Below are 18,214 nucleotides of genomic sequence, written 5' to 3'. Positions count from 1 at the left end.
ATGTCAGGACTGTTGAGGTTGACTTACGAGCTGTTGACGAGAGAATCTCAATTGTGACAAAGTTCGGGCCTCATACCACTGAGCTTGCTATCAGTTGATAGAAATTGCTCATATTCGAAAATATTTGCTTCTGTATGCATCTCGTTTTTATTTGTATTTGAGAATGTCCGACTTGATTTGCAATTTTTTTCAGAGACATTTTATTTGCTGTGCATTTTACTAACCCCGCCCTTCTATTATTTTTTTTTTGAGTAACATAAACAATACTTCTTAGTATTCAACTCGCCTTAAGTTTATTTTTTTCATATGCTTACCAGAGAGTGACAGCATCGGGCGATATGGTTTCAGCCGGTCTTGACTTAATACATAGTTCTGCATCGCAGGGAATTTCGCAAAGGCACTCGGGGAAAACTTGGAAAACTCTGGGAATTTGGAAATGTCAACTTGGTAGACACCCTGGTAGTGTTGCCCACTTATATATAAGCCTGTGTGCCAGGCTTATCTATGAAGAGTGTAAAGCTGCCTACATTTTTTACTCACCTTATTTTTAAATTATTATATGACCGTGAACCAGAAGTCCTTGCCCCTATTTTTTATTAGCCAAAATAAGGTACATGTAGGTAATTACAAATATAGGTACTATTCTATGTACCTTGCACTATTTTTCCACATAGTACCCACACTGGTTCAGACATTTGTCCCATGGTGCTCCACATTTAGCCTGATTACGAAAGCACATTCGAGCATTGAGTTATTTTACATGTTAAGCTAGTGGCAAGAAGTCCTGTCACATATTCTTGCTGTTACAGAGAATCTCTTGCGTTGCAGGATAAAGTAGTGAAGTTTAGGAAATGGGCAACCATCTCATCTGTGATAGTTATGGAGTCATTTAATAAATGCAGAATATCAAACACATTATTAATCGTACAGAGGACAAGATGTTGTGGCTCTTTCTACCAAGTGTTGAAGTGTTGACGATGGACAGTAATAAAGTTTCATACTCTGAAGGTAAAGTTTGCCACTTTTTTCTGTGTGTGTACTTTTTTCTGTGTGTGTACGTGTTGTGAATGCTCTATAATTGGAGGTGCATTCCATTTTTCTTGATGAAACTTGGGTGTGCATTTGATATCTACTTTGTTTAGGAGCTCTGTTAGGTTTCTTTGTTTTTTTACTTTAAGCCCCCCAAAAAAGTGGTTGTGCATTAGATTCAGGGCAAGTGCTGACAAATGAATCTGCAATGTTTCTTTATTTTTTCTGCCTCTTTAACTAGATTAATTACATTGGTCCCATCAGGGTCGAATTAACATAAGTAGACTATATGTGAAAAAATGCAATATTTAATATACTCTCAGTTTTGTCAAAAGCACATCTTGCAGGGCCACACATGAGATCTAAGCTTTTTTTTTCTATCCTGTAACTTTGCTGCAACATTGTATCAGGCACTTGGTAGCTGTAGATACTGTAATGTAATCCTGTAAATGTTGCAAAGTGGTGTAATCATTGTGGCATCGTTGCTGGTAGTGAGGCCGGCGATGCTTCTTTTGTTTTGCAACCTCCTGGTTCTGGGTGCATCCTATATTTTTGAGTATATGTGCCATGTTTTTGAGGCTGTAACCTGCACTTAAGCCTACGGGAAGCCAAGCCAGCTCTAACTATGCATTCTGAGCGCATGCACGAGTGCTTGGACTGTACCACTACCATGGACAGTTGTCCTCCCAGCAACCTACTTAGTTTTGTTCTGACCTCCAAAAAATGCATGCCCAGATGCCACTGCCCTGTGTGGAACACAATACCTTGCAGTAATTGCCGAGGGGGTGCTGTAGTGATAAAGCCGAGCGGTTAGCGTGCCCAACTCCTAAATGTACATTGCTGCTGTGACATTGGTTCAAATCTCAGTGCTGACAGTTGGGGACAGTTTCATTTTTTTTTCTTTGCTCAATGGTGAGAGTGAAGTGGCTTGATGCTGGCTAAAACATACTTGTCAGTATAGCAGAATGGATGAACTGATGGGCACACAAGGCAACCCTAGTTTTGAGCACTTGCCACTTTTCACATTGAAATACTTACTGGTGCTGGATTGCACTAAATAAGTTCTTATGACTTGCTTTTGCAAACCAACAAAGGAGGCGAGTGCATTATGACAGTGACGCACTGGCTTGTGACTGCCACCTGTGAGTGTACCCAGAAGAAATGTGTACAGCACCCCTATTTTATTAACGTCGTTATACCTAGCCTCACTGTTACTCATTGGCAGATTTTGCTGTCGTGTCGCAAAAATGTAAATAGGACCAAATCTGGTGGTTCAGTTCCAAGTTCAATGTCAAATTAAAGAATGTTTCCTAACTTCGATACTTTCCAACTGTAATCCTTTCACGTGTGAAAAGCGTGGGGTAGTACGACTTGTGTGCATTGGTGCTTCTTCAAAAGCATTGGATTGGCTAATGCTTGATGAAAACTGCTGTGCGCTTGTTCATATACTGGCACAGCTTCACTAATCACCTGCCTGGCTTTTGCAGGCAACTGCGAGAAGTCCTGCAGGAGAACGGCCCATCACAGGAGGACGACCTGCTGAAGGCCCTGGCACCTGAGCAGGCTTGCCGGGTGCTGGCCACGTATGACACGTTAACTGCCTTCCTGGACCGGCACCCGGGATTCCGACAGCTCCACGAGGACCTGCACTCATTCATCTACTACCAGGACCCTGACGATGATGACGACGACGACTGCTACTGTCCCACTGTTCCACTTTACAACGGAGTCCCTGCACTGGTGTGTGCCAAGTTGTCTGTGTTGCATTTTAAAGTGACAGCTTTCTTTAGCTACTTCACCCAGCTTGAATGGTTGTTGGCCGATCTTGCACCAAAGAATGAGGAGTGTACAGTGCGGAGAGAGAAAGTGTAAATGTGAAGAACAAGGCACCTAATTGGTTGGTGTATATGCGAGTGACATCACACACTAGAGGAGGAGGTGGTAAGAAGGGAAGCTTACAACATATACTGGCATGTTTGGCATTGTGGCTTTTAGATTTTTGTTTCATGTATCTACTGACACACCCATCAATAATTATACAGTAATAATTAGAAGTATAATAAATAATTGGAATGAATAAATCTACAAAAACATAGAGCTGTCTACTGCATGGAAAACCTAAAACAGACTGCACAGCGCCATTCATTTTCCCTTTACGATTTCTACATTTCAATTAAAAGCTATCTTTGAGTACGTTAAGCATAGAAAAGAAAGTGTATGAAACAACTGGCCATAGGTGGGAAGTGGGACCTGAGGTGGGATTTTTCACCCATTTTAATTTTTCCTTTAAAATTTCTACAGTTCAGTTAAATAATTTGCCCTATGCTTTCTTTCGATAGATGTGTGTTCAATGCATTCACAGTCGCCCTAAGATCCGCTGAGACAGATGCTGTTACTGAAGAGGTTGCTGTTGGAGTCACCATAAGGGTCAGGCACCTGCGTGCCAACTAAGTTCGAATTTCCAGAAAAGGCAGATTTAATGTTCGAAATAATGAGTTTGGGCCCCTAGAAATGCACGGGCACTGGCCGGGACCTTTGTTCGGGATAGAGCTGAAAAATCTAATTAACAGGAGTCAAATTAACGGAAGTCTGCTGTATTTTGGTTTTAATGCATTACTTAAGGCATGGTTGTTCACCATGTTGCTGGTACCTCCTTGAAACAAGCTAGCGAGGCCTAGTCGATCCACTAGCTGCTCACCGCGTCCAAACCGCAGCACAAGCCAAGACAATGCACCAAGTGGTGGAAGGCTGGATTGGCTACATTTGATGTTCGTGGTGAGAGTTCATTTCGTGCATCCAGCATTTGTTCATTAACATGTTAAAGGGGGATGTGGATTTTGAAAAAAGAAAATGTTATTCTTTGAGACATAGTGCTGACAACTTGAATATATATGTAATGTTATGTGCTTATTCTCGGGGATGGAAGTGCTATGCCAATTGCGGCATCTTGTGCCAAACCACCGAGCTGGGCCAACTTGCACCAAAACACTAACTTCGAATGAAGTCGCCAAATTTTGTGGGATTTAAGTGTTCAGTGGCAACCACACAACCATGTGTAGACTAACATTTAGCCCTAGAAGCCAAGCCAAAGCAATCCGTTTCAGTGTGGGAGTGTTTGATGCTGCATTGTAACTTCGCCACAGGAAAACGAAAATCCTTTGTGCTGTACAATGTGTTACAAGTGCTTTTTTATGTAAGTCTTAGACGTTTGCGTAATATGCGGACCAGCTAAAGGCGATTTCAACAGGTGCTTTTTTCTATGGGGGCAGTCGGGAAAGAAAGCCGTACTCTCAGCTGAATTAATGTGTCACACGGTCTGTCTTTACACATTTTAAGGCTCGCTCGTACATCCTATTGATAAATGTGCATCGAATAATGGGGAACACCATGTGTGTAACATTAAAAATATGTTTCGTATGTGCACCATGTCCGGTTACCAGGATGGTAGTGCGATACGCCGACAAAGGAGTTAATTGCTTCGGGAAACTTCTTCACCAGAAATTTGTAATGGCAACTGTAATCATCACTCAAATGTGCGCTCCAGTTACTCTATATTCTCCACAAACACCATACAAAGTCATACTTTGGTGGCCACAAAACGCAAACAGAGGATGCAAAGTTTTGGTTTAAGTCTACCTTAGCAACTGAATGGAGGTCGTAAATGGTCGGAGAGTATGTGAACAACAGAAATTCCGTTCGCTGCAGTGATGTTCATGATGTGACTTGCGCAGATTGAGTCCACAAATTTTAAGAAACCATTGTTTGGCATTCAAAGTATTGGTTCCCATTTTACATTGACTTTATGGGGCAGCCCTAATAATCAAGCTTGTGCAAAATATTGGTCGGCAGTGCTGATTTGAAAGCCACTGAACAATTTTTTCCCTTTATGCTTCTCATAGTTGTTCGATATTTTTCTTTGTTTTGTTGGAGTACCGGCAAACATGCCATGGCAAACGAAGTAACTTGGCATTTATTCTGTGGTACTTCATGCCAACTGAATGTCACCAAAAAATTAAGCATAACTGAAGGCATCACACAAACAGTGTTCACTGTATGTTGACGGGTATTGTTCATTGTCGTCAGTCAGTATCTCTTGTTCATTGTGCACTAATACATCTAATTAGCTAACTTATAAAGTTGATCAGATGTCAATGAAAAAGCTGTGGAAGATGTTGAAGCATGAGCAATCACTGGATTTAAAGCAACCTCGGATTTCCATTATCCAATACCCTTATCCTGTAAGTGAAGCAATTAATGTTAGCTAATCAAACTTAAATATTAGTTGCTAAATGAAAGCCTACCAATATACAATGGGTGCTCTTCGCGTAAATACCTTAGTTGCTTTTTTTATTTTTGCCAAGTTTAGTTGGCAAATCTGTTATATAACTTAATTGTAGTCTCCGAAGAACACACATGGTTTTCCTTTGTCGGGTGTACGACATTTTACCTTATGTGAACTGTCCTCCACCTTGCGGGCTTCCACAGAACTGATTTGCCGTAATCTGTTAGTGTCCTGAAAATTTGTATTTCACTCACTTTAATCCTTACCTAGCATGCACCAAACTTGCACCAATGTGTCAAATTTGCTGCTACCAGAGCTTCTCCAAAACTCCCTTGGCCACTTCCATCCCTCTTATTTTGAATATGCAGCCCATTTTTGTTTATCTCCTCTGGTTCTAATTTTATGTGAGCTTCCATTAAATAATTTTTTGCAAAGATTTAAAAAAAATTTGTTCCTGAAGTTTCACTAAACAGGGTACCAATGGCTTCTGCATGATGCAAGGAATTCAATAAAACCAATATTATTGCCTTGGTGCAAGACTTCAATATAGGTCACGAGAAATTATTTTCAAATTCAATACCTTGCAACTCATGTTTATAGGTAGGCCAGAGCAATAAGGTTGGTCTTATTACATTCCTTGAACTGTACAGAAGCCATTGATACCCTATTTGGTGAAATCTAAAGGATAGATATATTGCGTATTCTTGAGGAAGATAATTAAAGGAAGCTTGCCTAAGATTTTTACCCAAGCAGATAAACTAAAATGGACCTTATATTCAAAATAATATGTAACATTACATACCGTATTTACTCGCGTAATGAACGCACCCCAAAATCGGTCGTTAAAACTGAATTTTTTCATTTTCCGCAAGTAGTGAACGCACCCCCACTTTGCTACTGCGCAGTCCCAAGATTGAACGCCCAAGCTGTAGTTTTTGGAGAGACTACAATCTTTGACCCTCACACGTGTTTCAATCGAGTGCGCTTAATATGTGCTTAACGCATCCTTTCCATCATTGCTGGCGCAAAGGCACATCGCAGATTCGAGAGAGAAAAAGACTTAACATACACAGTTTACATACTTTACGCTGACATTATAGGACAGCATGTGCGGGATGTGCGGCCAGGTGCAGCACATGGCAGTCTGTGAAGTGGCGGCCGGCACTTGATTGGCATAGTGGTCATAGTCGAGCGTGGTGTCGAATTTGCGTGTTTATGGCTTGCTTTTCTGCCCCCCCTTGGGTTTCGATGTGTGTGATGGGCCTTAAGTCTAATTGTGCACCTGTTGTGGGACATTGTTTATCTGCTCACAAAACTGAAACTCTGATCGGACACCAATTAACTCTGACATGCTGGTCAAGGAAAGAGACGCACACAGTGTGCTTGTCAAAACAGGTGCACGCTTCAACGTGATGCTTGTGGTAACGGCAGATGTGCTCATTATGTAAAGTAAAATTATTAGCGATCTTTTTTTTTTCGTGGCCACCTCTAAAGAATAGCAGCTTTGCCCAAAATGCAAATCGTCGATTGCAATGGGAAATGTGCACACAGCTATACGAAGTAAGGATAGTAGTTTTATTGGCCGTATAATCTTCCAAGCATTTGCTTACTAGGTAAATTAATAAGCATGGTGTCAGCACACACGGGCAAATATGAACACATCGCACTCAGTGACTATGGCCACTCTCTGTCAAAATGCTGACTTGAGAAAGTGCGGCAGCAGCAGCGAGCAAAATGACCTGTGTGCTGCGTATAGCTTCAATGCAAACTGAGCGGCGATAACTCAGCACGCACACAGGTATGAGCCGCTGTCGCACCTAGACTCTGCCCCTGACGCAGATCACTTTCAAGATATGGTGCACTGCAGCCACTCAGTATACAGTTGCTGCCAGAGTGACCCTCCTCCCCCTCCCCCCCCATACCCCCAGCACCATGTATGCAATGGAAGACGGCGCGCGTTTCCTTCCCAATGCGCTCCCTCACATACGAGAGCCGCAATTGTCGGCGTCCCTCGGGTGGGGTCATGCAACACAGTTCCTGCCAGTGTACAATGACACTGCCTCCCCCCCCTCCCCCACCACGAAAGGGGGGGGGGGGGGGGAGCTTTTTGCGCGATGAAAGACTGCAAGTTTCCTCCCTGCTTTCCTCCCATGCGCGTGCCAGATCAAGCAGCGATCGTCAGCTTCTTTCATGCTTTCACTCACACATGCAGCATGCGGTGCGCGGTGACTGTGGCAAAAATGTGCCTGGGAGCGTCCTATGACAGCTATCGCAATAAAAGGAGATGCACAGTACTATTTGGCATCCAATACGGCATTTGACACGATCGTACCCACCGGTTGCCCTATCAAACGCCGAATCATATCGCATGTCTCCTACTTCACAGCAGCAAGTTCAGGTTGCGGTCATTATGTAAGGAAAAGAAACATACTTCTTGATTAAAAAGTGGGGGCTGCATTCGTTACGCGAGTGCATTGATAATGAGAGTAAATACGGTATTCTGAAGAAACCCGCAATTATTCAGCTATCATAGTTCGGTGGACTTCTGTTATGTTGCCAGGGGATGAAGAATCACTGCATGCATTCTGTAATTTTGTCTTATTGGTAGCGATATGGACCATCGCACAGGCAATTCTGTCGGCATGCAGCAACTTGTTGGCAAACTCTGGCGGTATTCTTGCAATATCACTCCTGAAGACCAGACTTGTAGACAGGTGACAGCGATACAGGCTTAGCATTGAACCAAGAATGCCGTCCCTTGTAGACGCTGATGCACTAGTCGCACAAAATCTAGATATTCCTGAAATTATGATCAGAGAGTACAATACTTTTTTGACACTTTTGCTATAGGCCATTCTATGCCGAATCTAATTCAGACCTTTAGGTGTTCCCTGTCGAGTCTGCATTATCATTCGACTGTGAATTCTTTATAGGCTTACGCTTACGTAGTGTCTTTGCTTTTTATTTTTACCAGCACTTTACCGTAATCACTTTCCCAGTATAAGTTCTCCTTTTCCTTGCCGTCCCGTGGAAAACGTAGTAGAGTGGTTCTATTGTAATTTTGTTACCACCAGTGTTAAGGCTCAAGGTAAGCTTCCAATCACTTGCTTGATGGCATTCTTAAACTTCAGGGCAGACCACTGAGTAATAAGCGACTTTATAAGAGGTTTTTCATTATAAGAGGCTTTATATCTTCGAAGGATGCTGTATTCCATGAAGCATAAGTACTATTGAAGACTATGCAGAACCAGTACAGTTGACTTCCAGTAATTTAACTTCGATGGAACAGAAAATATATGGTGCATTGAATTAAATATGCAGAATAACCATCCAAACACAGGCTGCTTCATTTGGCAGTATTTACCTGTTCCTAACATGCCCGCAATATAAGGCCACGAGTTTTTATTTGTTAAAAGGAAACACTCCGCCCCCAAATCTAAGGTCACCATATTTAACGAAAAAAGGACAAAATTGCATTTTTTACCCTTACATTTACACTTGCAATGTCCATTGGTGTCGCGCAAAGAGTTGGCACTTCCTCGCTGTCTATGAACCAGAACATAGTGTCCCTCCTTTCAAGAACTTCTTTCTAGGGGTGTGCAAATATTTGCAACTTTAGAATAACGAATAGTGTCCTATCTGATTTGGTCTTCGAATTGAATAGTCACTATTTGTGAATATGAATATTTTTCTAATATTTCAAAATATCAACTGCGCACAATCGAAGGAAATTGAGGGAACATATAATTTTTATCCCCGTGGCCATAACATATCCATAAAACTTGAGAACTTGCGCAGTGAAACAGGATACGATAAAGGGATCATTTGCACTTTACAGAAAGTCTGTATATGGAATCAAACTGCTTAATTCCTATTGCTGCATTCATGCATTTCTATAAGCACTTGTTAATGCTCTGCTCAGTGTAATCACAAAGCTGATAAGCTTATGTAATACTGGGATGTGAATACCATTTTACATCATTTGTGAAAATGGCTGCTTATTTGAAAATTATGAGAAATTTTAGAAAGATATTCTATATTCGATTCCATTTACTTCTGGCACTATTTGATTCAGTCTAAAAATGTGCTATTCGCACACCTCTACTTCATTCATTGACTACTCTAGTGAAAGTCTTTATTTTGTGGTAGTGATGCTTCATGCTGTTTCAGAAGTCTGTCGTGAGTCTATGCAGAACTAATTCAGAGGGAAATCAAATAGCTGTACACTGTAAACGTGCCGCCATTCTTGCAGAACGGCAGCAGTGGTCGGAGCTTTATTTTTTGCTTGACAGAATGCTGGTGCCGAACACCAGCTGCACTCCCTGGTCACCGGTGACAGCGGACCCCGAAGTGTGCGAAGCTCATGCAGCAGCACTTCATACGAGTCTGCTATGGAGGAGGAGGAGGACTATGAGAAAGGAAAAGGCAAGAAGTATGGCCGCAAGGACGGCTCCAGCCAGACACCCTCACGGCCTCGTTGCCAGTCACGAGCCCTGCAGGCAGTGCAGCTAACGTGCGATGCCGAGGCCCAGACCCAAGGATGGGACCCTGCCCAGGTGAATGACTTAGTCTGGCAGGGGTTTTATGAAGTTTGCTTAACACTTTTCTGTCTGTGGGAAAATGGGCAGTTTCTTAGTCTAGTAAACGATTTTTTTGCTACTACAGCAAATGTTTGATATTAGAATGTTATGGTATCAATTTGTAAAAGTAGGAATGTGCTTTCTAATGGTATTATTTTCAAGCAAACATTTATTGCAGATTCTTTGAAAAAAATTATTGAATGCAAGAATTTCTAACGAGAATGAGAAAACTTCGTAAAAAAATTGATGCTGCTTTGCACCAAAAGATAAAAAGAATTTCGAAATATACATTTTTAAGGAAAATGCTATATACAACATTCCTGCAAATACAAGCTTTCTATCTTTAAAACTTCTTCATACACAAAGGAAAATGCCAAGGTCAACTCCCGGTTGTTTTGTTGCCCAAACTCTACTCTCTGCGCCACTGCCGGCAAGTAATCTTGCCCAAACTATTCCTTTTGGGAGGGTCTTCCATCTGAAGATCAGATAGGGGGGCAGCTCGTGCCCATCCCCAGTGCAACAAAGCATTGCGGCGACTAGTGTTTTTGTGGCTAGAAGACGAAATGTGCACTTGCTTCGCCCCCTTGTTTTCAACGATTGTGGTGGAAGGCATGTCAAAGTAGAGTGGCGTCTGATTGACATTTACAATCTGTCCAAAGTGGTAGCTGTTTCTACGGCGCAACTTCAATACGTGCCACTGAGAACTGTGCAATTTATCTTCATATTCTTCGGACAATTTTTGGCATATCCCTGTCTGCCTTCGAAGAGAAAAGCCTTTTCTTTTCATAAAATTTGATAGCCAGCACCTGCTCGCTTTGAAGTCACTCCGCATTAGCCCTTTCAGTAGGGCTAACTGCATCGCCCGTACTTTGAGCAGATCAGTCATCGCAGGCCGCTGTGCCGCTTGCTGCTCTTGCACGTATTCCGCGAGCAGCTCTTCTATTACGGCAAAGCGACCCTGCTTCGGTCCACTGAAGCCCTTCCTTGTTCCTTTGCTGGTGAAAATATTCTCCTTCTGTTTGCACCAGATGCGTGCGCAAGTTTCGGGAACTCCGAACGCCCGTGATGCGGCCCAATTTCCGTCCGTCTCCATGCACATGATAACTTTTCTTTTAAATGCGGCATCATCGTAGACTCAGCACGTCTTCGCAGTCTGCACTTCCATGCTGATTGAATAAACGCAGAAAATGGGAAGACAGGCGGTAAATACACCAGCGCCTGATTACACATACAACATGGAGGTATGCACATGGAGGAAGCTACGGCAGCTAGGCTAGAAGCGCGTACAAGGCGGCCATTTTTCGTATGCCGATGGCGATATGGTAATGCGGATTTAGGGTCGTACTCAATTCTAACGCACATGCAACTTTTGGACTCGTTCTATCGGAAAAAGGTGCACGTTAGATTTGAGTAAATACGGTACTGGTGGATACCTGTTGATGTTACGGGGCTATTTGACACACGTCCGAGTAATAAATTCACTATCGCAAAATTCTTACTCACTCATCTGAATCCGTGGAAATTCAGTTTCCGAAGGGCAGCTGCACTGACGTCGACGCCATGTCGGAAACTACAAGCGCTTGTCACGCGTGGGTAAAAGGTGCTTTAAAGATCCCCCGGCTGGGAAAAAAAGAAACACAAAAGTGAAACTATAAAAATTTTTTCTATTTTAGACGCTGGATGGTGCCAGCTTCCCAGAAGTGCTCCGAGCGCGGCAAAATTTTTCAGTTTAAACCATCGACAAAATGTTAGATGGGTACATGCGTGGACAGGAAAGTGTTTAGAAGGAGGTGCTGGAGTGAGCATGGTTGCCTTTCAAAGTACATTTCTGGAAAAATGTTTCAAGGGACCCAATGTGAACAGCGCAGGTTTTCACCAGAAATTTTTTAGTTTTAGACATCTCCAAGTGGGGGCCACTGAACAAAATTCTGTGTCTATCCCTAGTTTCTTCATGCCTTTCAAGGCTGATGTCTGAGAAAGGTGCCTGAGGGTAACAAAGGAGCCATGACTGCGTGGACGGAACGCTTCAGCAACTACTGCTTCCCCATTTCCTAGAAACTCTGGAAAGTTATGCACATGTGAAGCCAATGGCTGGTGTCTACAGGCTGTTACAATTCGTGTAACTTTATCGCTTACATTTACAAAGCTGCGGGAGAGAGCAGGCAATCTGTTATAAGAGGTTCTCTGTTGCATGTCTAGAAAGGCATGTGCGTAGAGCAAGTTTTTCCACAAAACTTGTCCTGTCCCCCTTCAATGTTGCATCAGCATAATTTTAAGTACTTAATGTTCAGATTGGCAAGTATTTACTCCACAGCTTGATTTCTGGAAGTAGGAGCTAGTGGTACATTACTTGCCCTTTGGTGTTACCTTTTATGATGGTGCTCATTAGTAAGAGGTGGCATTCTTTCTTGCTGTGCAGTTCGCTGAGATGGAGCTGCTGCTGAGGAAGCGAAACACTGAAATCTCTCAACTACAAGAAAGGCTGGCATCTGTGCAGGAAGAGCATGCGTGAGTTTTGCAAGATTATTTTGGCAGGGAGTGTCATGGCTGACAACTAGCTCAGGTACAACCCATGCGAGTCTTTGCCTGTTCTGTGCTTTGTGCTTTTAGCCAGTGTTGAAGCACATGGGGTGCGTTTTGATTGAAACTCATTGGATTCAAAAGGCTCAGAGGGTCATTTCATCAGTCCTGTTTAAGTTTAATTGTAGAGGGCCTATTGTAGAAATTTTTAATGCCTTGAATTTCTTGTAAAAATATAAGCTCTGTGAAATAATGAAGCACTTCTAGTTCAAACCAAACATTGAGGGAAGGCTGAATCTCTCGTATTAGACAAAACTAGTCATTATTGTACATAAGATTGTCCAACAAAAGCAGATGGCAAATTTTCATATCATACTCTAAGCTGTAATCGGTACTCGAAGACAGATTAGGCGTTCCTTAGATATTGGCCTTGTCCCTACATGTGCTAGCAAATGGCCTTGCATTTAAAGGGGTCCTGAACTACTTTTTTGGCTTGGTGAAAAAAAAAAAAGTCGGCAAACAGCATACGCTGCTGTGAACATCTCGGCAAAATTTTGCAGTCGTGTGCGTTGTGTGGAGCTCGCAAACGGAGTGCAGTCACCTTTTTCTCACATGCTCTTTTCAACAGGAGCTTTGTCTTCACTCTTTTTGGGCGCTGTATTTCATCATATAGCAGATTCCATATGCGGCTGCTGTTGGCCAATAGTTGACATCAATCAAGAATGGTGTCAGGATCTGTGCACTTCTTTCTACTGTTACTGTGTATATTTATTGACACAGTTTTATAAACTGGCTGAAGTAAGCGAAAATATGCATTTCAAATTGTGACAGGAATCGCATACTTCTGAAAGTACGGCAATTGTACTATTGCTGATTGTCTGCTAGCGTTAACCTTTGCTCGCCCGTGTAGGAATGAAACTTTGGCCACACTGCTTATCAGTGCTGTAGCCATCGGGTGTCGCTAATTTCTTAGTTTTTAACACTCAGCTAGCCTGGAACCACGTGAAACTTAAGTTCAGACCAGACATACTTATTGAGCTATTGTGCAAAATGTGCAATAACTCAATACGAAGTAAAGTTTGCCAAGGCTTGCCAAGCGCCCAGGAATGAGTGCGTGGTGGCAAGTGTACTTACGTTACTTTAATGGCATTAGGTCTTTTAATTGGAGCAGGTTGTGTAAAATTGCTAGCACTGTATGCGGATGATTGATTTAAACACTTGGTTGCAGCCGCGAGATGCAGCAGCTTCGTCTCAAAATTGAGGAGCTGCAGAAGAGGCCACTAGTACCGCAAACACCACCGCCACAAAATGAGGTTAGTGGTCTCAACTCATTCTTGCATACGCAAGTATATCTTTGGACGGCGAGTGTAACTTATTTTAACTGTATTTGATGTTGTTGCTCACCAAATGGGAACATTCTTCAGTCACAGGGTTGTGTGCTTTGGGCCTGTTCAATTTGAAACTTTCTTTCATTTTTCTTTTGCCGAAGAATGGGTTGAAGTCTACCATGGTTGAACTTTCTTGTGGTGTTAAGGCATTATAGGCGATCATTGTCTCGCAATTCATCATTTACAGGTAAAATGAGACATCACAGGTGGCTGGAACGATTTTTTTTTTTTCACAGCAGCTGTACCAGTCTTAACCCACAATTTTCATTTTCTTAGTTACAAAAGTTCTTGGTAAGGTTATGCTTTGAAGCAGTAAATCTGTCACTTTAGCTTGACTTGGAGATCTAAGCACATGCAGAAGGCACCTACAGAAGGCTTGTGCGAAGTAGTTCAATATAGAATATTGCTACGGAATAGTATTTGCGATCACGAAGAGGCGAGCAGTGTGAAGAAGACGATGATTAGAGGCTAGTGCGGGCTGTTGCCTCTTGGCCAAGTGCGGCGTATTTCCTTGTAAGTATATGTAGCTTTTCGTCTGCGTCTTCCTAAGTAACATATCTGGTAGAGGTGGACGTTCCCTGTACCTTGTCACGGAGCTTCGCAGTGGACGGTACGTTGAGCCTTCCTTCATGGCTCCCGACGACGACAACTTGACTCCGCTGGCTCAGACACCTGCTGCCACTTAGACGACCTACATCACTCTCCCCGCTCCCCGTGATACTGGCGTATTCTCGGGCAAACATGGGAAAGACGTCGAGGACTGGATCAGCCTGTACGAACACGTCTGCCGCAATAACCGGTGGGACCCTACTATCATGCTCGCCAACATAGTCTTTTACCTCGGTGGCACACCTTGAGTTTGGCTTCGGACGCACAAAGATGAGCTCACCAGTTGGGATTCGCTTAAGCAAAAGCTCAGAGACTTGTTCGGCAACCCCTACGGTGACCAACTTGCCGCGCAGAAGGCGCTTTCCGGCCGTGTGTAGACGTCAACAGAGCCCTATGTCACATACATTCAGGACGTCTTGGCTCTGTGCCGCAAAGTTGACGCACACATGACTGAGTCAGACAAGGTTTCCCACATCCTCAAAGGCATTACCGATGACGCCTTCAACTTGCTCGTTTTTAACAATGTGGCGATGGTGGATGCAGTTATAAAAGAATGCCGCTGCCTGGAACTCGCTAAAAGCAGATGTATCGACCAGCAGTTTGCCCGTCTGCCCAACACCCCAGCGACATCTTCCTCTGCCGACGCTCCTCGTCCCAACAACACTGGCAGTGTTACCAGGATCGTCCGGCGCGAGATCGAGGCCGCCTATCAGGCTGCCTTCGACTCCATCCCCACCAACACACCTGCAGTCACGGTTTCCCTGATCCAGGCAGTTGTCTGCCAGGAGTTCGAAAATGTGGGTCTTCACACCATCTGCTCGGCCCATCGCCCTGATACCCACCCGGCTTCGATTCCACCCCGTCCCGCATCTTCTTACCCACCACGTTTCCGCAACCCATCTGAATGGCGCACTGCTGACGACAAGCCCATTTGTTTTCACTGCCATTGAATCGGGCACATTTCTCGGCACTGTCGCAGTCGCTGGAGTTCCCCGACCCAGTCTACTTATACTGCCTACTCTCGCCCCCCAGGTGGCCCTTCTTGTCCCTATGCCGCACGCTCCGATAATGCCGCCACTGATTCTCCTGTGCCGAACTGCCCCTATTCTCATTCGCCTTCGCCCGAACGACGACAATCTCTCGGGGAGAGAGAGATTGTCGTCGTTGGGGCGAAGGCGAATGAGAATAGGGGCAGTTCGGCGCAGGAGAATCAGTGGCGGCATTCTCTCTCTCCCCAACTGAGCAATAAAGTTCTTTCTCTCTCTCTCTTTCTCCCCAGCCCTGTCGCTCCTATTCGCCAACTCCCTTCAGATGCCGCTCCCAGCCGGAAAACTAGACGATGCAGCACCTCGAGGTGACACTGCATTGCTCCCTACGCCGCCAAATTCTCTACCAACGTTGCCCACTCATCTGAACCTTCTTGGCGTGCAAGTCAGTGTTTCTGTGTCTGCTCTTATAGACACTGGGGTGCATTTGTCGGTAATGAGTGCTGACCTTCGTAACCGGCTGAAGAAAATAATCACGCCCGCCGTGACGCCTGTTGTCCGTGTCGCTGATGGTGGAACAGCCCCCGTAATTGGTATGTGTGCCGCCCGCGTCTCCTTCGCCGATTGCTCCACTCATCGCCACTGTCCCCACGACATCATCCTTGGCTTAGACTTCCTCTCCGCACATTCTGCTCTCAATTGTTCCACCAGTACTCTCCGCCTTGACCTGCCCGTTCTGGATCCCGCTGAACCACATCCCAGTCGCCTCAGTTCCGTCGACTTCGTTCGCTTGCCACCTTCAGCACTGACTTACATTGACTTCGTGTCATCCCCACCAGTCCTCGACGGTCACTACAATGCGGCTCCTATGCAAGGCGTCCTCCTTACACACGGGATCACAGTACCTCATACAGTTTTATCTATTACGGCGAATTGCGTCTGCCTGCCAGCGGTCAATTTTGGCTTGACGACACAAGTGCTGCCACGCGGTAGGTCTCTGGCCCAGCTTTGCTCATTCGAGAATCACTCGGTAGCATCTATTGTAGTACACTACAATTCAGCCGATACTCCTCTACCATCGCAGTCGGCAACTTGTATCATCGCCGACTTAAAGAAAATGATTGCTCCCGACATGCCGTTTGAGCACGCTCGTGAGCTCTACTGCGTTCTGTTAAACAGCTGTTACAGCTGTTAAACATCACATTAATACCGGCAATACCCCTCCTATTCATCGCTGCCCGTATCGAGTGTCACCAGCTGAGCGTCAAGTTATTCACGCCGAAGTTCGCAGAATGCTTGCTAAGAACGTTATTGAACCGTCATGTAGTCCATGGGCGTCACCTGTTGTACTGGTAAAAAAAGGATGACTCATGGCGCTTTTGAGTCTATTATCGGCACCTTAACAAGGTTGCCAAAAAGGATGTGTATCCCTTACCTCGGATTGATGACGCACTTGACTGCCTCCACGGTGCTCGCCATTTCCCCTCTGTTGACGTTCACTCCGGCTACCCGTCACGCCGCTTGCGCTCCATGGTGTTGTGCTCGAGGGTGCAACTCTACTAGGGGAAGGATGCAAGCGTGCAAACAGGAAGTGGAGCTGCTGAACATAGCTGTTTGGATCGGGCGTGACAGCAGTAGCTGGAGTGAAAAATTCACTTGGCAATCGCAACGTTGTGCCATAGACCAGCTCTGCAGCTGTGCAGCTGAGGTCTTCCTTGAAAGACGATCGCATGCCTAGCAGGACTAGGGGAAGGTCTTCAGCCCAAGAAGCAAGCCTGGTGGGCCATCAAGGCAGCTTTAAGTTCACAGTGAAAGCTTCACTGTGAACTTGTGCCCCTTGTAGCTGGCAGGGAAACATGCCACACCAAGAGTTGCTGATGGCGGCCGGCGACTCTTGCTGTACGACAAGCCACCTGTTCTACGCCACTTACAGGTTTGCCGGGCAACAATTTCTCATGGATAGAGGTGCAGAGGTCAGCATTGTGCCTGCTGGGCGACTAGACCAACAGCGTGCCAAAAAAAACGCACCCTTTCAAGCCCTGTCCTCTCTTGCCATCAATTTGCCATATTGGGTGCAGATTTTCTAACCTACTTCACCCTTTGTCTTGACCTCCGTGCTCGTCGCCTCGATGGCTAGGTTGCCTATACAAGGCATCCTCGCGCTAGCGACTTCAACCAGTAGAATGGTACCATCATCTGCATTCGCCTCACTTCTGTCAGTCTTCGGAGCCATCATGAAACCTTCCAATCTTGAGCTGCCAGTATCTCGCAACGTCACGCATCATGCTGTCACCACAGGCCCCTCAGTGCCCTGCCAACCGAGACGCCTACGTCTGCGATGGAACCCAGGCGTCAACTACTCTGTGTTCAACGCATGCACTGTCCCCGATTGCCACTCCCCCACATTCATGACTTCACAGCCAACCTAGCTGGAATAGTCGAACCAGCGGACATCCCCAAGACTGCAATTGTGACACCATTCGGGCTTTTTGACTCCGTTCGTATGCCGTTCGAGCTGAGAAAAGCTGCTCAAACATTCTAGAGGTTAATCAACAAAGTCAACCTGGGACTCCCGTTCGTCTTTGCATACCTCGATGACCTCCTGGTGGCTAGTATTTCCCTCGAGCAGCATAGCAACTATTTGCGCCTGCTATTTTCTTGGCTCCAGCAACACTTTTTCATCAACCCCGCAAAGTGTGTCTGTGGCGTCCACAACATTCAGTTCCTCAGACATTGCGCGACTCCCAAAGGAATCGGACCATTGGAAAAGAAAGTTCAAGCCTTGCGCGAGTTCCTTTGCCTAACGTCACTGCGAAAGCT

The 18,214-nt window shown here is 44.8% G+C and overlaps 1 protein-coding gene across 8 annotated transcripts in view; it reads left to right on the top strand.

The window, feature by feature from the left end:
• Positions 1 to 18,214, top strand: part of slam (slow as molasses) — a 71,736-nt gene that overhangs the window by 27,062 nt on the left and 26,460 nt on the right. For all 8 annotated transcript variants that reach the window (XR_008612747.2, XR_008612748.2, XM_055071345.2 and 5 more), the window contains exons 7-10: positions 2,517 to 2,769; positions 9,604 to 9,867; positions 12,311 to 12,399; positions 13,640 to 13,724. Coding sequence is in view for 6 of the 8 variants with exons in the window: in XM_055071345.2 (XP_054927320.1) it covers positions 2,517 to 2,769; positions 9,604 to 9,867; positions 12,311 to 12,399; positions 13,640 to 13,724 (691 nt within the window). In the remaining 2 variants the exon portion in view is untranslated. The remainder of the gene's footprint in view (positions 1 to 2,516; positions 2,770 to 9,603; positions 9,868 to 12,310; positions 12,400 to 13,639; positions 13,725 to 18,214) is intronic.

The sequence above is a fragment of the Dermacentor andersoni genome, chromosome 5 (assembly GCF_023375885.2).
Source record: "Dermacentor andersoni chromosome 5, qqDerAnde1_hic_scaffold, whole genome shotgun sequence".
Taxonomy (NCBI): Eukaryota; Metazoa; Arthropoda; class Arachnida; order Ixodida; family Ixodidae; genus Dermacentor; species Dermacentor andersoni.
Note: the sequence above shows the minus strand (reverse complement) of the source record. Positions and strands in the feature narration are given on the sequence as shown.